This window comes from Oncorhynchus gorbuscha, linkage group LG12, assembly GCF_021184085.1.
Source record: "Oncorhynchus gorbuscha isolate QuinsamMale2020 ecotype Even-year linkage group LG12, OgorEven_v1.0, whole genome shotgun sequence".
In the NCBI taxonomy this organism is placed as follows: Eukaryota; Metazoa; Chordata; class Actinopteri; order Salmoniformes; family Salmonidae; genus Oncorhynchus; species Oncorhynchus gorbuscha.
The window spans coordinates 32,934,693-32,959,177 of record NC_060184.1 but is presented as its reverse complement, the minus strand read 5'-3'; the positions used below and the strand labels follow the sequence as shown (position 1 = coordinate 32,959,177).

At 46.5% G+C, this 24,485-nt stretch overlaps 1 protein-coding gene across 1 annotated transcript in view; it reads left to right on the top strand.

Annotated features, from left to right (window-relative positions):
* Positions 1-205: 205 nt before the first annotated feature.
* The window catches only part of LOC123990892 (centrosomal protein of 128 kDa-like), a gene marked incomplete at its 5' end in the record, with an annotated part of 38,298 nt that continues 14,018 nt past the window's right edge, over positions 206-24,485 (top strand). Inside the window, 8 exon segments of the mRNA XM_046291883.1 lie at positions 206-348; positions 742-1,029; positions 5,469-5,783; positions 7,562-7,888; positions 9,595-9,759; positions 12,242-12,418; positions 16,658-16,717; positions 16,904-17,096. Of these exon segments, the coding sequence (XP_046147839.1) occupies positions 206-348; positions 742-1,029; positions 5,469-5,783; positions 7,562-7,888; positions 9,595-9,759; positions 12,242-12,418; positions 16,658-16,717; positions 16,904-17,096 (1,668 nt within the window).

Below are 24,485 nucleotides of genomic sequence, written 5' to 3'. Positions count from 1 at the left end.
TATATTTTCATTTGTTTAACACTTTTTTTTACTACATGATTCCATATATGTTATTTCATAGTTTTGATGGCTTCACTATTATTCTATAATGTAGAAAAATAGTAAAAAAATATAGAAAAACCCTTGAATGTGAAGGTGTTCTAAAACATTTGACCGGTAGTGTACGTGTTGTCTGACTGCCATGTGTTGTTGTTGTTACATTTAGACCGGTCGTCGGAGCTGGAGAGAGAGGTGCAGGAGCTGAGAGCACAGCTGAGCAGGACATCTGTCCTCAGTGAGGTGGACGATCTCAGGAGGACTCTGGAGCTCAAAGACCGAGAGAGAACACAGCTGTGCAACCAGGTCGAGGTACGTGTGTATGTGCGCGCGCGTCGATATGTCGGTGTGTGTTATGCATGTCTGCCTGAGTGAGGTTGAATCAGATTGTCTTTGTGCCGCAGCTTCTGTTTGCTGCGAACGCTCTCTTGATCTGGTTAAATGTGCCAAGTAAGACAACAGTCAGAGTAGAACATCAATCGTCTAGCTAGCTAACAGTCATTTATCCGCCTCATAAAGCTGAGATCTGTCAGTTCACTGAGTGGAAATATCAAACACTCCCAATTAAGCACAAAGATATAAACAACGTTTTAGCGGAAATATTTTTGACTTAATAAAGGTATAGAGGATATATTTCCACCGTTTTTTTAGTCTGTGCTATCTTCACTGAATCTCTCTCTCTTCGTCACCATCTCCCTACCCCAGGTGTTGTCGTCAGACCTGGCGAGGCGCGAGCAGCAACAGTTGAGGATGCTGGAGCAGTTGAAGGAGATCCAGGGCCGCTCGGAGTTGTGTGCTACCGAGAGGGCCCGGGCCCTGCTCAGGGCTGAGGAGGCTGAGGCTCGGCTCCAGGACAGCTCCACGAGGAGGGAGGAGCTGAAGACCAGTGCCCAGGAGGCAGTCAGACAGTGGAGGGCCAAGTGCAAGAGGATGGAGAGGGACATGGAGGAAATGAGGGCACAGGCCCAGCTGGACACGGAGAAAGCCAAACAGGTCTGTATTGAGACTGGGAGGTGACGGTGCATTGAAAGAGATGCATCGATGTAGGTTTTGTGGATGGCACTGTTTCTGATTAGAAGAGTGATCAAATGCACTCCTCTCAGTTACTCTTGTTTCTACATGGCGCCGGAGGAGATGGCCTCCGTTTTACGCTCTCCTAACCTATTGTGCTGTTAGGTGGGGTTTTTTCGCGATATTTGTACATTATTTTGTACATAATGCTTCTGCAAACATATCTTACGGAAGAAGCTTCTGGATATCAGGACAGCGATCACTCAACTTGGATGAGACAAAGATTTCTTCAACAACAAGCAGGACTCACACGATATTCTCCAAACACCCCACAGGGCAGACCTCCAAATTATTCGCAAAAGGAAGCGATGCAGAGGAAGAAGAGCCAGATGCCTCATCTGGACCCGCAGAAGGCAACTAGGAAAGCTGCCGTTACCGTCAATATTACTCGCCAACGTGCAATCATTGGACAATAAACTAGACGAGGTACGATCACGAATATCCTACCAACGGGACATCAAAAACTGTAATATCCTATGCTTCACGGAATCGTGGCTGAATGACGACATGGATATTCAGCTAGCGGGATACACGCTGCACCGGCAGGATAGAACAACACACTCCGGTAAGACGAGGGGGGACGGTCTGTGCATATTTGTAAAAAACAGCTGGTGCACGTAATCTAAGGAGGTCTCTAGATTTTGCTCGACTGAAGTAGAGTATATTGTGATAAACTGCAGGCCACACTATTTGCCTAGAGAGTTCTCAGCTATACTTTTTGTGGCTGTTTATTTACCACCATTACCACCACAGACTGCACTTAGTCAGCTGTATAAGTAAATAAGCAAACAGGAAACCACTCACCCAGAGGTGGCGCTCCTAGTGGCCAAAGACTTTAATGCAAGGAAACTTAAATCAGTTCTACCAAATCTCTATCAACATGATACATGTAAAAACAGAGGGAAAAAAATCTAGATCACCTGTGCTCCACACACAGAGACGCGTACAATGCTCTCCCTCGCCCTCCATTTGATATATCCGACCACAACTCTATCCTCCTGATTCCTGCTTACAAGCAAAAATTAAAGCAGGAAGCACCAGTGACTCGGTCTATATAAAAATGGTCAGATAAAGCAGATGCTAAACTACAGGACTGCTTTGCTATCACAGACTGGAACATGTTCCAGGATCCTTCCGATGACATTGAGGAATACACCACAACAGTCACTGGCTTTATCAACAAGTGCATTGAGGACATCGTCCCCACAGTGACTGTACGTACATACCCCAACCAGAAGCCATGGATTACAGGCAATATTCGCACTGAACTAAAGGGTAGAGCTGCCGCTTTCAAGGTGCGGGACTCTAACCCGGAAGCTTACTAGAAATCCCGCTATGCCCTGCGATGAACCATCAAACAGGCAAAGCGTCAATACAGGGCTACGATTTAATCGTACTACACCGGATCAGACGCTCGTCGGATGTGGCAGGGCTTGCAAACTATTACAGACTACAAAGGGAAGCATAGCCGCGAGCTGCCCAGTGACACAAGCCTACCAGACGCGCTAAACCACTTCTATGCTCGCTTCGAGGCAAGCAACACTGAGGCATGCATGAGAGCATCAGCTGTTCCGGACGACTGTGTGATCACGCACTCCGTAGCCGACGTGAGTAACATACACAAGGCTGCGGGGCCAGAAGGATTACCAGGACGTGTGCTCCGGGCATGTGATGACCAACCCGGCAGTTGTCTTCACTGACATGTTCAACATGTCCCTGATTGAGTTTGTAATACCAACATGCTTCAAGCAGACCACCATAGTCCCTGTGCCCAAGAACACAAAGGCAACCTGCCTAAATGACTACAGACCCGTAGCACTCACGTCCACAGCCATGAAGTGTTTTGAAAGGTTGGTAATGGCTCACATCAACACCATTATCCCAGAAACCCTAGACCCACTCCAATTTGCATACCACCCAAACAGATCCACAGATGATGCAATCTCTATTGCACTCCACACTGCCCTTTCCCACCTTGACAAAAGGAACACCTATGTGAGAATGCTGTTCATTGACTACAGCTCAGCGTTCTACACCATAGTACCCTCAAAGCTCATCACCAAGCTAAGGAACCTGGGACTAAGCACCTCCCTCTGCAACTGGATCCTGAACTTCCTGACAGGCCGCCCCCCAGGTGGTGAGGGTATGTAGCCACGCTGATCCTCAACACTGGAGCTCCCCAGGGGTGCATGCTCAGTCCCCTCCTGTACTCCCTTTTCACCCACGACTGCATGGCCAGGCACGACTCCAACACCATCATTAAGTTTGCTGACAACACAACAGTGGTAGGCCTGATCACCGACAACGACAAGACAGCCTATGAGGAGGTCAGACACCTGGCCGGGTAATGCCAGAATAATACCTGTCCCTCAACGTAACCAAGACAGGAGATGATTGTGGACTACAGGGAAAGGAGCACCGAGCACGTCCCCATTCTCATCGACGGGGCTGTAGTGGAGCAGATTGAGAGCTTGAAATTCCTTGGTGTCAACATCAACAACAAACTAGATTGGTCCGAACACAACAAGACAGCCGTGAAGAGGGCACGACAAAGCCTATTCCCCCTCAGGAAACTAAAAAGATTTGGCATGGGTCCTGAGATCTTCAAAAGGTTCTACTGCCTGGTACGGCAATTGCTCGGCCTCCGAACACAAGGCACTTCAGAGGGTAGTACGTACGGCCCAGTACATCACTGGGCCAAAGCTGCCTGCAATCCAGGACCTCTACACCAGGCGGTGTCAGAGGAAGGCCCTAAAAATTGTCAAAGACCCCTGCCACCCCAGTTATAGACTGTTCTCTCTTCTACCACATGGCAAGCAGTACCAAAGTGCCAAGTCTAGGACAAAAAGGCTTCTTAACAGTTTTTACCCCCAAGCCATAAGACTCCTGAACAGGTAACCAAATGGTTACCCGGACTATTTACATTGTGTGCCTCCTCCCCCAACCCCTATTTTACGCTGCTGCTACTCTCTGTTTATCTTATATGCATAGTCACTTTAACTATACATTCATGTACATACTACCTAAATTGGCCCGACCAACCAGTGCTCCCGCACATTGGCTAACCGGTCTATCTGCATTGTGTCCCACCACCCGTCAAACCCTCCTTTTACGCTTCTGCTACTCTCTGTTCATCATATATGCATAGTCACTTTAACCATACCTACATGTACAGACTACCTCAATAAGCCTGACTAACCGGTGTCTGTATACAGCCTTGCTACTCTTTTCAAATGTCTTTTTGCTGTTGTTTTATTTCTTTACTTACACACACACACACACACACACACACACACACACACACACACACACACACACACACACACACACACACACACACACACACACACACACACACACACACACACACACACACACACACACACACACACACACACACACACACACACACACACACACACACCTTTTTTCCCCGCACCATTGGTTAGAGCCTGTAAGTAAGCATTTCACTGTAAGGTCTACACCTGTTGTATTCGGCACACGGGACAAATATACTTTGATTTGATTAAGCTTTCTAATAGCCAAAGAGCAGCTGCCAGTGCAAGTGTTTTTCGGACTCATACTGGCTTTATGAGGCTGAAGAACACAAGGCTCGTATACAGAAGTTTGGAAGCTCATACTGGCCTTATGAGGCTGAAGAACACAAGGCTCGTATACAGAGGTTTGGAAGCTCATACTGGCCTTATGAGGCTGAAGAATACAAGGCTCGTATACAGAAGTTTGGAAGCGGGAGCTGCTAGATCTACGGAGGCTGTGGGTATGGCTGGCTGGGCTTAGCTAAGTGATGAGCTGTAGTCAGTCAGCCAGGCGTTATTAGTGTGAATGTCACCACTCTGTTTTTTTTCCTGTGCTATGAGTCACCTCAACTCTCTCCCCAGCAGCAGCTGACTGACTGACTGACTGACTGACTCACACCTGGCTCGCTCTCTACGTGACAAGAATGAATACCCTGAATAATTTCTCCTCTTAATAAATTAGGAGGCAGAGAATGAAGTGCTCAATTAACTGATTAGGAGTGGCGCTCTGAGCTGGGAGAAAGCCTTGCAGACTGTCTCTCAGACAGCAGATTAGACAGTGGGGTGATTTGTAAGAGTTGGATCAGAGACGGAAAGGCGAACCAATCTTTCTTAAACAGACCGGGGCTAGGCCTATAGCCTTAATACAAATCTGAGCTGAGCGACAGCTTTTCACTATCTACGATGAAGCTGGTGTTTGCACTTTAAATACATTGTCCTATTCACTTCTCCCCCTTCGTTTGTCTTACTCTCATCCCTCTCTTCCGCTCTTATTTTCCCCTCTCCTCCTTTTTCACCTCTCTCCTCCTTCTCCTCTCCCCCCAGGCGTGTAAGGAGAGAGAGCTGTCCCAGGCCCAGCTGAAAGCCTTCTCCCAGCAGACTGAAGGGGTGCGCAGGGAGCTAGCGGAGGTGCTGGGGCGTCTGGCTCGGAGCGAGGAAGAGGTGCTCCGGAAAGACGTGGAGCTGTCGGAGACTCGGGCACGTCACCTGGGCCTAGAGCAGCAAGTGAGGGAGGCCTCCATAGCCCTGGAGGAGGAGGCCCAGCGGCAGTCTGTCCTGCAGGTTAGGCTGAGAGAGGAGAACCAGAGTCTGGAGGAGAGGGCTGAGGCCGTGGCCCGACGCAGCCAGAGAGACCAGGAGGTAGGCTACTTCATAGCAGAGTCTGAAAGGGCACCCTATTCCCTAATATACAGTTGAAGTCGGAGGTTTACATACACCTTAGCCAAATACATTTAAACTCACTTTTTCACAATTCCTGACATTTAATCCCAGTAAATATTTTCTGTTTTAGGTCAGTTAGGATCACCACTTTATTTTAAGAATGTGAAATGTCAGAATAGACAATTATTTATTTCAGATTTTATTTCTTCCATCACATTCCCAGTGGGTCAGAAGTTTACATACACTCAATTAGTATTTGGTAGCATTGCCTTTAAATGGTTTAACCTGGGTCAAATGTTTCGGGTAGCCTTCCACAAGCTTCCCACAATAAGTTGGGTGAATTGTGGCCCATTCCTCCTGACAAAGCTGGTGTCACTGAGTCAGGTTTGTAGGCCTCCTTGCTCGCACACGCTTTTTCAGTTCCGCCCACACATTTTCTATGGGATTGAGGTCAGGGCTTTGTGATGGCCACTCCAGTACCATGACTTTGTTGTCCTTAAACCATTTGCCACAACTTTGGAAGTATGCTTGGGGTCATTGTCCATTTGGAAGACCCATTTCAGACCAAGCTTTTTTCCTGACTGATGTCTTGAGATGTTGCTTCAATATATCCACATAATTGTCCTACCTCATGATGCCATCTATTTTGTGAAGTGCACCAGTCCCTCCTGCAGCAAAGCACCCCCACAACATGATGCTGCCACCCACGTGCTTCACAGTTGGGGTGGTGTTCTTCGGCTTGCAAGCCTCCCCCTTTTTCCTCCAAATATAACGATGGTCATTATGGCCAAACAGTTATATTTTTGTTTCATCAGACCAGAGGACATTTCTCCAAAAGGTACTGTCTTTGTCCCCATGTGCAGTTGCAAACGTAGTCTGGCTTTTTTATGGTGGTTTTGAAGCAGTGGCTTCTTCCTTGCTGAGCGGCCTTTCAGGTTATGACGAAATAGGACTCGTTTTTACTGTGGATGAAGATACTTTTGTACCCGTTTCCTCCAGCATCTTCACAAGGTCCTTTGCTGTTGTTCTGCGATTGATTTGCACTTTTCGCACCAAAGTACGTTAATCTCTAGGAGACAGAACGCGTCTCCTTCCTGAGCGGTATGACGGCTGCGTGGTCCCATGGTGTTTATACTTGCATACTATTGTTTGTACAGATGAACATGGTACCTGCAGGCGTTTGTAAATTGCTCCCAAAGGATGAACCAGACTTGTGGAGGTCTACTATTTTTTTTCTGAGGTCTTGACTGATTTCTTTAGATTTTCCCATGATGTCATGCAAAGAGGCACTGAGTTTGAAGGTAGGCCTTGAAGTACATCCACAGGTACACCTCCAATTGATTCAAATAATGTCAATTAGCCTATCAGAAGCTTGTAAAGCCATGACGTAATTTTCTGGAATTTTCCGAGCTGTTTTGAAGGCACAGTCAAGTGTATGTAAACTTCTGACCCACTGGAATTGTGATACAGTGAATTATAAGTGAAATAATCTGTCTGTAAACAGACAGTTGTTACTTGTGTCATGCACAAATTAGATGTCCTAACCGATTTGCCAAACCTATAGTTTGTTAACAAGAAATTTGTGGAGTGGATGAAAAACTAGTTTTAATGACTCCAACCTAAGTGTATGTAAATCTCCGACTTCAACTGTATTGAACTGCTTTTGCCCAGGGCCTAGACATGAAAAATTTGGGCTTTGTATGAATGAATATATGAAATATGAAAGAACTAAGCATAAAGTGACTTTCATTTCTAAGGAGTTACATAGCCTCCAGACAGCCATGAAGGAGTTAACCTCCGCCCGTGCCCAGCTCACCACCCGTCTAGCTGAGGAGGCGGCGCTCAGGACGGAGCTCCAGAGGAGTGGGGCGGAGGGGGCAGTGCGGCTGGCCGCAGCCCAGGAGCTGAGGGCTTCCCTGGGGCAGCAGCTGGAGCTGGAGAGGGAGGTGCACCAGAGGGAGCTGGCCAGTCTCAGAGCCACTGTGCAGAACGGCAGGACCAAGCAGGATAGAGACATACAGGAGACACTACGACTCTGTATGAAGGAGAGGAATGAGATGGAGCATCACCTCAAGGAGATCAAGGTAGCCCGGGGCTCGGTGATTTTAGCCCGGGGCTCTGTGGTTTTAGCCCGGGGCTCTGTGGTTTTAGCCCGGGGCTAGGTGATTTTAGCCCGGGGCTCGGTGATTTTAGCCCGGGGCTCGGTGGTTTTAGCCCGGAGCTCGGTGATTTTAGCCCGGGGCTAAGTGAGTGTTCACACTTGCAAATTGTAAAGTGAGCTAGCACCAACCTTAACCCACGGCTAGCTGCTCCTGCTCCGGAGCAGAGTTGGCACCGACTTTCCAGGGTTAGCCCCAGAAACACGTTGCTAAAATAGCCAGTATGAAACGGTGTCAAGAACAGCCTAGAATGCTTTTACTGTTCATTCACTTAATTGATATATGCTCGTGATGTCTGCGTGTTATTTTGACAAGTAAACTCATATCATTTTAATCCTTCCAACTAACACTACAAACTCTACAGCTGGAACGGCAGCAAACGCTCCATTTTCCTCCGTTATAGCTTTTCTATTGACATTTTAATTGCATGTTACCATGATAATAATATTGTCACATGATTCCGCCTGGATCATGCACAGCATTCTCTGTACGGGGCGAGATTGATTTTCAAAAGAGAGCAAGGTTTATACAAACCGTCACTGTTAGAAATCAAATGCTAGACCAATGTCTGTTAGCCCAGGGCTTTGGAATACAAGTGGGAATCCTTGTATCCTCCAGGGTTAAAGCTTAGCCCAGGGTTAACAAATGCTTGTGTAAACACAGGCTAAGCTAGCCTAGGGCCGGTCTAACCTGGAGCTAAGAACAATGAAGTGTAGAGTAGTCCTCACAGTTCGTGTATTGTATATTCTCCACTGCTTGTTATTATCTTTATAATAGGTGTGGATATTTTATCCCCTTGTAATTAATATTAATTAATTACAGGGGCTAAAATCTGTCGTTCTGCCCCTGAACAAGGCAGTTAAGCCACTGTTCCTAGGCCGTCATTGAAAATAAGAATTTGTTATTAACTGACTTGCCTAGTTAAATAAAGGTAAAATAAATATTTCTCCCTTGTAATTAACCTTAGTGGAACTTGATTCTTCAAAAAATATTTGAACAACGTCAAGGTAACCCAACTGTAAAGTTAGATAATTGTTATCTGGCATTGATCCCGATGAAGTGGGAATTTCTCAGGAAAATTCAGTTTTTCTTTAATGTCATTTCAATTTCCTCCTCTTTGCCTATCCATGCAGTCCCAGACCTCACACGCCCAGTGCTTTGAGCTCGGGTGAATCTAGGACAGTAGGTTCCTACAGGCTAGTGGTGGATAGGAAGGACTGAATATTTACCCTCTGCTTCGCCCCTTCCCTTCAGTGTGACTAGCTCATCAAGGCAGCTAGGCAAATAGGGGCTTGAACCCCCCCCCCTGAAATCCACACACACCTGAGTAGAAGCTGTTCAGGGTCCTGTTCGTTCCATACTTGGTGCATCGGTACCACTTGCCGTGCGGTGCCAGAGAGAACAGCCTATGCCTTGGGTGGCTGGAGTCTTTCCCTTCCTTCTCTGAGCTCATGTTCACAATCCTCCATCTTCCTTCCTCACTTCCTAAAAACACTGGAATAAAACGTCCAAGGTCGCTCCCCTCAGACCTTCTCCTGTGTTTTTTAAAAGGTTGGAGAGGGTTTCCAATTTTAACCCATTTTATTTATTATTTCATTTTTTGTAACATGTTTTGCGCATCCTCCCTGCAGGCGGATGCCGCGTCGGACAAGGAGCTGGTGAGGGCTCTGCGTGTGAAGCTGGACAGGATGAAGACTGAGTGTGACCGGATGACAGAGGAGCTGAGCGAAGGAGAGGAGCAATGCTCACACCTCCGCAGGAAATACCAGCTACTCAAGCAGGAGCTGGACGACAAGGTGAGCCCCAAATGGTTTTCCCCAAAGACGTAGATAGAAGACAGTAGGTAGTTGTTTGGCCACAGATCAAGGATCAGCTTAATGCTGGGCTTGAACAAACGCCTTCACAGCCTATATGACCACAGACAGTTTTACTTACAGTACTAAAGAAGATCATTGTATTTATCTAAGTAACTAAAGGCCTGCTGGTTCAGTATCCACTGAGTGGCCTAGTTCCTATTAACGTTACACACACAGACACTTTAAAATCTCGACCCCTACAAATCAGCTGGGCTAGACAATCTGGACCCTCTCTTTCTAAAGATTAGCAACCCCTATTACTAGCCTGTTCAACCTCTCTTTCGTATCATCTGAGATCCCTATAGATAGGAAAGCTGCTGCGGTCATCCCCCTCTTGAAAGGGGGAGACACCCTAGACCCAAACTGTTACAGACCCATATCTATCCTACCCTGCCTTTCTAGTCTTCAAAAGCCAAGTAAACAAACAGATCATCGACCATTTTGAATCCCACCGTACCTTCTCCGCTATGCAATCTGGTTTCAGAGCTGGTCATGGGTGCACCTCCGCCACGCTTAAGGTCCTAAACGATATCATAACCGCCAGCGATAAAAGACAAAACTGTGCAGCCGTCTTTATCGACCTGGCCAAGGCTTTCGACTCTGTCAATCACCGTATTCTTATCGGCAGACTCTCAACAGCCTTGGTTTCTCAAAAGATTTTCTCGCCTGGTTCACCAACTACTTCTCAGACAGAGTTCAGTATGTCAAATCGGAGGGTCTGTTGTCCGGACCTCTGGCAGTCTCTATGGGGGTGCCACAGGGTTCAATTTCCGGGCCAACTCTTTTCTCTGTATACATCAATGATGTCGCTCTTGCTGCTGGTGATTCTCTGATCCACCTCTACGCAGACGACACCTTTCTGTATACTTCTGGCCCTTCTTTGGACACTGTGTTAACAAATCTCCAGACAAGCTTCAATCCCATACAACACTCCTTCCGTGGCCTCAAACTGCTCTTAAATGCAAGTAAAACTAAATGCATGCTCTTCAACCGATCGCTGCATGCATCCGCCCGCCCGTCTAGCATCAGTACTCTGACTTAGAATATGTGGACAACTACAAATACCTAGGTGTCTGGTTAGACTGTAAACTGTCCTTCCAGACTCACATTAAGCATCTCCAATCCAAAATTAAATCTAAAATCAGCTTCCTATTTCGTAACAAAGCATCCTTCACTTATGCTGCCAAACATACCCTCGTAAAACTTACTTTCCTACCGATCCTTGACTTCGGCGATGTCATCTACAAAATAGCCTCCAACACTCTACTCAGCAAATTGGATGCAGTCTATCACAGTGCCATCTGTTTTGTCACCAAAGCCCCATATTCTACCCACCACTGCAACCTGTATGCTCTCGTTAGCTGGCCCTCACTTCATATTCGTTGCCAAACCCACTGGCTCCAGTTCATCTATAAGTCTTTGCTAGGTAAAGCCCTGCCTTACCTCAGCTCACTCGTCACCATAGCAGCACCCACCCGTAGCACGCGCTCCAGCATGTATATTTCACTGGTCATCCCCAAAGCCAACTCCCCCTTTGGCCGCCTTTCCTTCCAGTTCTCTGCTGACAATGACTGGAACGAATTGCAAAAATTACTGAAGCTGGAGTCTTATATGTCCCTCACTAACTTTAAGCATCAGCTGTCGGAGCAGCTTACCGATCATTGCACCTGTATGTACACAGCCCATCTGTAGATATCCTCATCCAACTACCGTATCCCCATATTGTTATTTATTTATTTGCTCCTTTGCACCCCAGTATCTTTACTTGCACATTAGTCTTCTGCAGATCTATCACTCCAGTGTTTAATTGCTAAATTGTCATTATTTTCCCACTATAGCCTATTTATTGCCTTACCTCCCTAATCTTACTATATTTGCACACACTGTATATAGATTTTTCTATTGTGTTATTGACTACATTTGTTTATCCCATGTGTAACTCTGTATTTTTTGTGTCACACTGATTTGCTTTATCTTGCCCAGGTCGCAGTTGCAAATGAGAACTTGTTCTCAACTAGCCTACCTGTGTAAATAAAGGTGAAATAAAAACTAACTGATCCACACACAGCCTCCCTCTCCCCTGGCCGGTTAGTTTACATTGACATATTGATTAATGTATCTCCATAGAGACCCAGAGAGTATTGACTCTGTATGAGGAGGTGGAGCTGACACTGGAACGTTTCAAGTGGAGAGTGAGGTCCGATGTTCACGGTCGTCTCTGCCCAACCTGTCCATCCGTCCGACTGTTTTTCTCTGGGGTCTCTTCTGTTGTGATGTTGGAAATGGAAGCTTGGCCAAACTTCCATTGTTGCATTGTCCTCCACATAGAGGAAGATCAAGCCGTAATAACCACAGTTGTAAACTTGAGTCACCTCTCTCTCTGTCTCGCTCTCGTTCTCTCTCTCCTTCTTCCGGCCTCCAGGTGAAGTGCATGGTTCAGGGAGAGGAGCGGAGGCGTGGGTCAGAGGAGGCTGTGGCGACACTAGAGGACAGACTGTCTCGTCTGGACACTGAACAGGAGTCCATCCTCAGTTCTGTAGCAGAGGAGATAGATGCTGCCTGCAGAGCACTGTTCAAGGACTCCCAGGACAAACTCAAAGTAAACCCACACCATCAACTATTCCCAATAGGCACACACTCATACACACCTGTACCTATTCCGTACTCACACCCCTACACACCCAAACGTGTTCCATACACACATACTATTGCCTACTCATCCTTTATTATTCCAAACACACACATTCACATTCTTCTTTATCTAATACATGCACTCCTACACACCCTTGCCTGCTCCTCACACACACTTTAATACACCCATACCTATTCCTCACACACACTTTAACACAACCTTACCTATTCCTCACACACACTTTAATACACCCATACCTATTCCTCACACACACTTTAACACAACCTTACCTATTCCTCACACACACTTTAATACACCCATACCTATTCCTCACACACACTTTAACACAACCTTACCTATTCCTCGCACACTCCTATTCCTCACACACACCATTACCTATTCCTCACACACACTTTAATACACCCATACCTATTCCTCACACACACTTTAACACATCCTTACCTATTCCTCGCACACTCCTATTCCTCACACACACTTTAACACCCATCACAAAAGCGGCACATTCACTTAATTGACATATGCTCGCGATGCCTGCACGTTATTTTGATAAGTAAACTCATACCATTTAATCCTTCCAACTAAAGCTGGAACCGCAGCAAATGCTCCATTTTCCTCCGTTATCAAATCACATTTTGTCACATGCGCCAAATACAACAGGTGCAGACCTTACAGTGAAATGCTTACTTACAAGCCCTTATCCAACAATGCAGTTTTAAGAACAATACCCCCCCAAAAAATAAAAATAACAAATAAATAAAGAGCAGCAGTAAAATAACAATTGTGGGGCTATATACAGGGGGTACCGGTACAGAGTCAATGTGCGGGGGCACCGATGTCGAGGTAATTGAGGTAATACGTACATGTAGGTAGAGTTATTATAGTGACTATGCATAGATAATAACAGAGAGTAGCAGCAGTGTAAAAGAGGGGGGGGATGCAAATAGTCTGGGTAGTCATTTGATTAGTGTTCAGGAGTCTTATGGCTTGGGGGTAGAAGCTGTTTAGAAACCTTTTGGATCTAGACTTGGCGCTCCGGTACCGCTTGCCGTGCGGTAGCTGAGAGAACAGGCTATGACTAGGGTGGCTGGAGTCTTTGACAATTTTTGGGCCTTCCTCTGACACTGCCTGGTATAGAGGTCCTGGATGGCAGGAAGCTTGGCCCCAGTGATGTAGTGGAACGTACGCACTACCCTCTGTAGTGCCTTGCGGTCGGAGGCAGAGCAGTTGCCATACCAGGCAGTGATGCAACCTGTCAGGATAATCTCTATGGTGCAGCTGTAGAACCTTTTGAGGATTTCAGGACCCATGCCAAATCTTTTCAGTCTCCAGAAGGGGAATAGGTTTTCTCGTGCCCTCTTCACGACTGTCTTGGTGTGATTGGACCTTGGACGGCAGGTAGCCTAGTGGTTAGAGCGTTGGGCCAGTAACCGAAAGGTTGCTGGATTGAATCCCTGAGCTGACAAGGGAAAAAAATCTGTCGTTCTGCCCCTGAACAAGGCAGTTAACCCACTGTTCCCCGGTAGGCCGTCATTGTAAATAAGAATTTGTTCTTCACTGACTTGCCTAGTTAAATAAAGGTTGAATTAAATAAAATAAATAAATAAATGTTAGTTTGTTGGTGATTGTGGACACCGAGGAACTTGAAGCTCTCAACCTGCTCCACCTCTGCCCCGTCAGTGAGAATGGGGGCGTGCTCGGTCCTTCTTTTCCTTTAGTCCACAGTCATCTCCTTTGTCTTGATCACGTTGAGGGAGAGGTTGTTGTCCTTGCACTACACGGTCAGGTCTCTGTCCTCCTCCCTATAGGCTGTCTCATTGTTGTCGATCTGGCCTACCACTGTTGTGTCATTGGCAAACTTTATGATTGTTTTGGAGTCGTGCCTGGCCTTGCAGTCATGAGTGAACAGGGAGTGCAGGAGGGGGCTGAACACGCACTCTTGAGGGGCCCCCGTGTTGAGGATCAGCATGGCGGATGTGTTGTTACCTACCCTTACCACCTGGGGACGGCCTGTCAGGAAGTCCAGGATCCAGTTGCAGAGGGAGGTGTTTAGTCCCAGGGTCCTTAGCTTGTTGATGAGCTTTGAGGGCACTATGGTGTTGAACACTGAGCTGTAGTCAATGAATGCATTCTCACATAGGTGTTCCTTTTGTCCAGGTGGGAAAGGGCAGTGTGGAGTGCAATACAGATTGCATCTCTGGATCTGTTGGGGTGGTATGCAAATTGGAGTGGATCTAGGGTTTCTGGGATAATGGTGTTGATGTGAGCCATGATCAGCCTTTCAAAGCACTTCATGAGTACAGACATGAGTGCTACGGATCGGTAGTCATTTACGCAGGTTACCATGGTATTCTTGGGCACAGGCACTATGGTGGTCTGCTTTAAACAAGTTGGTATTACAGACTCAGACAGGGAGAGGTACGTAAGAGGTAATCCATCTGGCCCTGCGGCCTTGTGAATGTAGACCTATTTAAAGGTCTTACTTACATCGGCTGCGGAGAGCGTGATCACACAGTCTTCCGGAACAGCTGATACTCTCATGCATGTTTCAGTGTTATTTGCCTCGAAGCGAGCATAGAAGTAATCTAGCTTGTCTGGTAGGCTTGTGTCTGATAGGCTCATGTCATGGCTTTTCTATTGACATTTAATTGCATGTTACCATGCCTATTGTATGTAACACCCTCACCTATTTCTCACACACTTTAACACACCCTCACCTATCCTTCACACACTTGAACACACCCTCACCTATCCCTCACACACTTTAACATACCCTCACCTATCCCTCACACACTTTAACAAACCCTCACCTATTCCTCATACATTTTAAACCCGTAGCGGTGTTGTTAGAGAGGTGTAAAGATAAAGATTTCTATTGGATCGACAGGCAGGTATTTACTCTGCTGATGTGAATAGTGTAGGAGAGAGAGTCGTGCTACCAGACAGACACACACATCAGCAGAAGAGACTGCCTAGTGTAGCCTGTTTGCCAGACAGCCTGTGGATAAGACAACTCACAGCACAGGAGTAGCCCAACCAAGAATAGCTCATACTGTAATGATTAGAGTGACTCAGAGGTCTATCTACATTAGATGATTTGCAATAATCTGTATTCATTCACAGAGTGAAGAGTGAGTTGGTAGCATGTGTTTTTGTTTGTAGTCCAAAACACAAAAGGCCTTTAAATGTCCCAGTCTCTTAGCGCAATACAAAATATTCCCACAAACCCTGTTCCCCCTCCGATGAGTTTAACGAACCCAGTTAGCCCTCTTTGCTCCAGCATATAGATTTTCCAATATGCACCGAGGCGAGTCGGCCTAATGCAATGTTCATCTGTAATTTGTCATGTCATAAAGGAGTCAAACAGTGTCAAGGATTTGGGCTAATGAGGGGGATCATTAAAGTTAAAGGTTAGAGAGGAACAAGCGGCATTAAGCTGCCTTTCATCAACTATTACATAACTATAACACCTCCTTCATCTGACCCCTCTCCACCTTCTTCCTATTTTTCATTCCTTCTCCCCCTCCTCATCTTCTTCCTCCTCCCCCTCCTCCTCCTCTCTACTCCCCCTCTTCTCTCTCTTTCTGGAGGAGTTTTTAACAAGCAGCTGTTTATGGAGGCAGTATGCATCTCACACCCTGCTCAGACATCACTGCTCTGCTGCCTGTTCTGTCTTTCTTTCATTTCACCTGGGTGCTGTCTGTCAAACAGAGCTTTTTACTCCTCCTATATATCAGCCTCCCAACATTACAAACCGGGCTTTTGATCGCTAAAGGGTACAGGGAGAGGAATGGGCAGGTTGCTACCTCTGTACATGATCACACACTTTCACACAGTTATAGACGCACGTACGCACATGCAGGAAAGCAAGCACACACACACACACACACGTACACACCGCCTGTTATGCCCAACTCTGTCTGCCACTGCTGACCCACGCAGAGACACAGGCTGGGTTGACAGCAGAAGGGTATGTCAGGGGAGCAAATGGTTTCTTTTTTTGTGTGACATTCAGAGAAGGTTGTGTGTCTCTCCCAACTGTGTGTGTGATGTTGCTGGAAATGGCCATTTATAGCTCCCACTCACCGTTCTGAGGAGGTAGGAGCGGTTTAGGGCTCTGGGATTTCTACTCCTTCAAATCTTGATGGTTTCCAAACTTCTAGAACTAACTGTCTTTGTTATGTCTAGGCCATATCCCTCAATCCTGGACTCCAGAAAGACCCTCATCGCTGGTTGGCTGAGACTAAGGTACACTACATTATCCATCTTTTATGGAGATACTTTCAAAGCATTAACCCACCTGTCGCTATTGGGAGAAACTGACAATTCATCAGGTTTTTTTCAGGTGTGAATGTGAGAGACTGAGAAGCAACCTGCGTGTGTGACATTGTGGGTATGACTGCATTATGAAATGTGTGTGTGTGTGTGTTCCAGACCAAGCTGCGTTGGCTATGTGAGGAGGTGTCTGTCCATGAGGCCAGAGAGAGAAAGCTGCGTCGGCAGGTCCAGCAGGACAGAGAACAGCTGAAAGGACTGAGACAGAGCAGAGACTCTGAAAGACAGGCCCTGCTACAGAGACTGGACCAGCAGGAGAAACTACTCCACTCCATCAGCACAGAGAAGAAAGGTAGGGCTGGATCCGATTGATTGATTGATTCATTGATTGAGGGCAAACTTCTAAAGCTCCCATACATCAGTTTAAGAGCTGCAATATGGGCTCATTCAGGCTTTTTCTGTTCCATCTAGACAGTTGCTAATGAATTGTCCGACATGTAGCAAGCCTCATTATGGTTGTGTTTCTATCTGCTCGAGTGTCCTTGTTTTTATCTGTAGTTCTTAATTTGTGTTCATTTCTGCAAATGCACTTGGTTTGTTCCTCTCTTCCTCCCACACATTCACATCCACACAGGGAAGCTCTTCTCTCTCTCCCAGTTTCTAAACTAAACTCTTGATAATGAGTTAGAGAAGGGGGACCCAGCAGAGCAGGTTTCATCACAACAACCAGGGGAACCTCCGTCTAATTCTGAGCTCCCTCCTCCCTCTGTCTGTCCATCCGTCAGTCTGTGTAAAACAAAGACCTACGGTAATCAACCAGTCTCTCTCATGCAGACGTGCTGTGCTGCTCTGGCTGGAACAGCTTGGCAATGTGTAGTGGGTGTGTGTGGGGGGGGGGGGGGGGGGGGGTCGATACAGTTACGAATCGCTATGTTATTTTGGACAATATTATATCAATACTTCAGTATTTTGTTTTTGCTAGGTAGTGTTAACTAGTGCTAATCGACTGTATCTGCGCAAAAACTCTGGTCATTTTCATCGTACAGCTACTTTGTTCTCCATCTGCTATTTAAATAGGTAGATAGTCTAGCGGTTAAGAGCGTTGGGCCAGTAATCAAAAGGTTGCTGGTTCGAATCCCTGAGCCGACTGGAGCCCCGTTTCCACTGGCACTTAGAATTAGGGCCAAATTCGAGCTGGTTCAAGGGAAACCAGGGCCAGCGCAGCCCGGTTCCAGAACTATCTTGATTAGAATTCTGGTTGGTGACGCCATTACTATACAACCACCAGCGGATGACTGCTGGATGCTAACAGGTTTAGCTAGGTCGTCTGGGCTTGTGGCTGTTAGCAAGAACATGGGCAAGCAGTACTGCAGTAGTCAGACATAACACAAATTACCACCATAACATGATCCTTGATTAATTTTTGTGCTACACAATAAATGTATGTATGACAACAGCCAGCCCTCTAATGGTAGCTACCTAACGTTAGCTAGCAAATCAGCTTGAAACAAACTCGATAGCTAGCAGGAATTATAGCTGGCCAGGTCGTATTGAAAGGCTATCTAGCTAGCGACATCATATCAAACCTGTCTTCTAGTTCGCTTGGTTAGCTAGCGAGCTAATAAGCAACGCCATTGCCAGCAAGGTAGTAATTAAGATAGCTAGCCTTTTATGATTGCGACGACGTTTAGCTAGCTAGCTAATGTTAGCAAACTAAATACGTGGCTCCGAGTCTCTGGCAATGGTTGGAGTTTGGGTTAACGTTAATTACAGCATGGTGAGGGTGAATTACATTAATCAACATCTTGCTAGCTAGCAACATTAGCGAAGCCAGGCTTTTTCTGTTCCATCTAGACGGTTGCTAATGAATTGTCCGACATGTACCGAGCCTCATTATGGTTGTGTTCTATCTGCTCGAGTGTCCTTGTTTTTGTCTGTGTAGTTCTTAATTTGTTTTCATTTCTGAAAATGCATAACAGTCACATATTGGGTACCTAGCGACATGCCATAATTTCACATTTCTGGAGGCAGTGGAAATGCAATTTGAGCTAGCCCACGAAGCTGACTTTCTAGTGCCAATGGAAACGGAGCTTGGGTGAAAATTATGTCGATGTGCCCTTGAGCAAGGCACTTAACCCTAATTGCTCCTGTAAGTCAATCTTGATAATAGCATCTGCTAAATGCCTAAAATGTAAATAGCGAGCCAACATGTTTTCAGCATTTTTATTTCCCTGAATAATCTAAACTTAATTTTCTCATGCTCTCTCTTGTCTCGCTGCAGCAGACATATAGTGAGCAATATGTTTGGAATATCAAATCACAATAAAATCGCTGTATTGAATAGCAGTAGATATAGAATCTTGAGAAGCACAATATATATCGTATTGGCACCCAAGTATCGTGATAATATCGTGTCGTGAGGTCCCTGGCAATTCCCAGCCATTACATTGTGGATCCTAGACACCATAGTAATTTGTATTTATTTAACTTTTATTTAACTAGGAAAGTCAGTTAAGAACACATTCTTACTTACAATGATGCTGTCTAACCCCCAACTCTTCCTTCCCCTTGGGAAATAAGATGGTAGCTGTATATTGTAACGACCCCGGGTTTATAAGCGCGGAAATGGACTCTGCCACTCGAGCATGCTTTTGCGGCACAGTCGATAGACCGCCGGACCACGGGCTCGAAGGTCGGGGGTTCGAGACCTGCTCCCTGCTAATTCATTACAATATCTTTGGCGCGATTTGGTACAAAACATCAGAAAACTAAATTGGACCATCTGGAAATGTTCTGTCTCATTAGGAACGAACAGCAACACATCTTAGATGTATTTGTTCTATCTAGATATACAGTTCACTGGGTGCACTCCTCATGTCTTTGATCATCGTAACTTACTTCAGAAGTTTTCAGAGGAAGTTTTTGGTTGCTGACAGTTGCTGCCAGTGCCAGTGTACTTTTCTCCCTCTTACTTTTCAATTGGTTAAGTTCAGGTCAGCCAACTTAAAGGCCCAGTGCAGTCAAAAACTACATTTCCCTGTGCTTTATATTAGAGGTTGACCGACTATGATTTTTCAACACCGATACCGATTATTGGAGGACCAAAAAAAGCCGATCAGAATAATTGGCCGATTTAAAAAATAAAAATAAAATACAATGTATTTGTAATAATGACAATTACAACAATACTGAATGAACACTTATTTTAACTTAATATAATACATCAATAAAATCAATTTAGCCTCAAATAATGAAACAATTTGGTTTAAATAATGCAAAAACAAAGTGTTGTAAGAGTGCAATATGTGCCATGTAAAATAGCTAACGTTTAAGTTCCTTGCTCATAACATGAGAACATATGAAAGCTGGTGGTTCCTTTTAACATCAATATTCCCAGGTAAGAAGTTTTAGGTTGTAGTTATTATAGAAATTATAGGACTATTTATCTCTATACGATTTGTATTTCATATACCTTTGACTATTGGATGTTCTTATAGGCACTTTAGTATTGCCAGTGTAACAGTATTGCTTCTGTCCCTCTCCTCGCTCCTACCTGGGCTCGAACCAGGAACACATCGACAGCCGCCACCCTCGAAGCAGCGTTACCCATGCAGAGCAATGGGAACAACTACTCCAAGTCTCAGAGCGAGTGACGTTTGAAACGCTATTAGCGCACACCCGCTAACTAGCTAGCCATTAGCTAGCTGAATAATTTTGCACGCCCAATTTTTCAGTTTTGTTTGTTAAAAAAGTTTGAAATATCCAATAAATGTCGTTCCACTTCATGATTGTGTCCCACTTGTTATATATTATATTATATTATTATTATATTATTGTTCTTGATTCTTCACAAAAAAATACAATTTTATATCTTTATGTTTGAAGCCTGAAATGTGGCAAAAGGTCGCAAAGTTCAAGGGGGCCGAATACTTTCGCAAGGCACTGTACATATGAGATGAGTAATGTAGGGTATGTAAACATAAAAGTGGCATTGTTTAAAGTGGCTAGTGATACATTTATTACATAAAGATGGCAAGATGCAGTAGATGGTAGAGGGTACAGTATATACATATGAGATGAGTAATGTAGGGTATGTAAACATTATATTAAGTGGCATTGTTTAAAGTGGCTAGTGATACATTTTTACATAAATGTTTCTATTATTAAAGTGGCTCGGGTTGTTGTTGTCCTTGATGATCTTTATGGCCTTCCTGTGACATCGGGTGGTGTAGGTGTCCTGGAGGGCAGGTAGCTTGCCCCCGGTGATGCGTTGTGCAGACCTCACTACCCTCTGGAGAGCCTTACGGTTGTGGGCGGAGCAGTTGCCGTACCAGGCGGTGATACAGCCCGACAGGATGCTCTCGATTGTGCATCTGTAAAAGTTTGTGGGTGCTTTTGGTGACCAGCTAAATTTCTTCAGCCTCCTGAGGTTGAAGAGGCGCTGCTGCGCCTTCTTCCCCACCCTGTTTGTGTGGGTGGACCAATTCAGTTTCAATTCAGTGGACTAGTTAACTGTAAGGTTGCAAGATTGAATCCCCGAGCTGACTAGGTAAAAATCTGTCGTTCTGCCCCTGAACAAGGCAGTTAACCCACTGTACCTAGGCCGTCATTGAAAATAAGAATGTGTTCTTAACTGACTTGCCTAGTTAAATAAAGGTGTAAAAAAAAAAAAAAAAAGCCAAATTGGCGTCCAAAAATACCGATTTCCGATTGTTATGAAAACTTGAAATCGGCTCTAATTAATCAGCCATTCCGATTAATTGATCGACCTCTACTTTATATATACAGTGGGGCAAAAAAGTATTTAGTCAGCCACCAATTGTGCAAGTTCTCCCACTTAAAAAGATGAGAGAGGCCTGGAATTTTCATTATAGGTACATTTACATTTACATTTAAGTCATTTAGCAGACGCTCTTATCCAGAGCGACTTACAAATTGGTGCATTCACCTTATGACATCCAGTGGAACAGTCACTTTACAATAGTGCATCTAAATCTTAAGGGGGGTGAGAGGGATTACTTATCCTATCCTAGGTATTCCTTAAAGAGGTGGGGTTTCAGGTGTCTCCGGAAGGTGGTGATTGACTCCGCTGTCCTGGCGTCGTGAGGGAGTTTGTTCCACCATTGGGGGGCCAGAGCAGCGAACAGTTTTGACTGGGCTGAGCGGGAGCTGTACTTCCTCAGTGGTAGGGAGGCGAGCAGGCCAGAGGTGGATGAACGCAGTGCCCTTGTTTGGGTGTAGGGCCTGATCAGAGCCTAGAGGTACTGAGGTGCTGTTCCCCTCACAGCTCCGTAGGCAAGCACCATGGTCTTGTAGCGGATGCGAGCTTCAACTGGAAGCCAGTGGAGAGAACGGAGGAGCGGGGTGACGTGAGAGAACTTGGGAAGGTTGAACACCAGACGGGCTGCGGCGTTCTGGATGAGTTGAAGGGGTTTAATGGCACAGGCAGGGAGCCCAGCCAACAGCGAGTTGCAGTAATCCAGACGGGAGATGACAAGTGCCTGGATTAGGACCTGCGCCGCTTCCTGTGTGAGGCAGGGTCGTACTCTGCGGATGTTGTTGAGCATGAACCTACAGGAACGGGCCACCGCCTTGATGTTGGTTGAGAACGACAGGGTGTTGTCCAGGATCACGCCAAGGTTCTTGGCGCTCTGGGAGGAGGACACAATGGAGTTGTCAACCGTGATGGCGAGATCATGGAACGGGCAGTCCTTCCCCGGGAGGAAGAGCAGCTCCGTCTTGCCGAGGTTCAGCTTGAGGTGGTGATCCGTCATCCACACTGATATGTCTGCCAGACATGCAGAGATGCGATTCACCACCTGGTCATCAGAAGGGGGAAAGGAGAAGATTAATTGTGTGTCGTCTGCATAGCAATGATAGGAGAGACCATGTGAGGTTATGACAGAGCCAAGTGACTTGGTGTATAGCGAGAATAGGAGAGGGCCAAGAACAGAGCCCTGGGGGACACCAGTGGTGAGGGCGCGTGGTGAGGAGACAGATTCTCGCCACGCCACCTGGTAGGAGCGACCTGTCAGGTAGGACGCAATCCAAGCGTGGGCCGCGCCGGAGATGCCCAACTCGGAGAGGGTGGAGAGGAGGATCTGATGGTTCACAGTATCGAAGGCAGCCGATAGATCAAGAAGGATGAGAGCAGAGGAGAGAGAGTTAGCTTTAGCAGTGCGGAGCGCCTCCGTGATACAGAGGAGAGCAGTCTCAGTTGAATGACTAGTCTTGAAACCTGACTGATTTGGATCAAGAAGGTCATTCAGAGAGAGATAGCGGGAGAGCTGGCCAAGGACGGCACGTTCAAGAGTTTTGGAGAGAAAAGAAAGAAGGGATACTGGTCTGTAATTGTTGACATCGGAGGGATCGAGTGTAGGTTTTTTCAGAAGGGGTGCAACTCTCGCTCTCTTGAAGACGGAAGGGACGTAGCCAGCGGTCAGGGATGAGTTGATGAGCGAGGTGAGGTAAGGGAGAAGGTCTCCGGAAATGGTCTGGAGAAGAGAGGAGGGGATAGGGTCAAGCGGGCAGGTCGTTGGGCGGCCGGCCATCACAAGACGCGAGATTTCATCTGGAGAGAGAGGGGAGAAAGAGGTCAGAGCACAGGGTAGGGCAGTGTGAGCAGAACCAGCGGTGTCGTTTGACTTAGCAAACGAGGATCGGATGTCGTCGACCTTCTTTTCAAAATGGTTGACGAAGTCATCTGCAGAGAGGGAGGAGGGGGGAGGGGGAGGAGGATTCAGGAGGGAGGAGAAGGTGGCAAAGAGCTTCCTAGGGTTAGAGGCAGATGCTTGGAATTTAGCGTGGTAGAAAGTGGCTTTAGCAGCAGAGACAGAGGAGGAAAATGTAGAGAGGAGGGAGTGAAAGGATGCCAGGTCCGCAGGGAGGCGAGTTTTCCTCCATTTCCGCTCGGCTGCCCGGAGCCCTGTTCTGTGAGCTCGCAATGAGTCATCGAGCCACGGAGCGGGAGGGGAGGACCGAGCCGGCCTGGAGGATAGGGGACATAGAGAGTCAAAGGATGCAGAGAGGGAGGAGAGGAGGGTTGAGGAGGCAGAATCAGGAGATAGGTTGGAGAAGGTTTGAGCGGAGGGAAGAGATGATAGGATGGAAGAGGAGAGAGTAGCGGGGGAGAGAGAGCAAAGGTTGGGACGGCGCGATACCATCCGAGTAGGGGCAGTGTGGGAGGTGTTGGATGAGAGCGAGAGGGAAAAGGATACAAGGTAGTGGTCGGAGACTTGGAGGGGAGTTGCAATGAGGTTAGTGGAAGAACAGCATCTAGTAAAGATGAGGTCGAGCGTATTGCCTGCCTTGTGAGTAGGGGGAAGGTGAGAGGGTGAGGTCAAAAGAGGAGAGGAGTGGAAAGAAGGAGGCAGAGAGGAAAGAGTCAAAGGTAGACGTGGGGAGGTTAAAGTCGCCCAGAACTGTGAGAGGTGAGCCGTCCTCAGGAAAGGAGCTTATCAAGGCATCAAGCTCATTGATGAACTCTCCGAGGGAACCTGGAGGGCGATAAATGATAAGGATGTTAAGCTTGAAAGGGCTGGTAACTGTGACAGCATGGAATTCAAAGGAGGCGATAGACAGATGGGTAAGGGGAGAAAGAGAGAATGACCACTTGGGAGAGATGAGGATCCCGGTGCCACCACCCCGCTGACCAGAAGCTCTCGGGGTGTGCGAGAACACGTGGGCGGACGAAGAGAGAGCAGTAGGAGTAGCAGTGTTGTCTGTGGTGGTCCATGTTTCC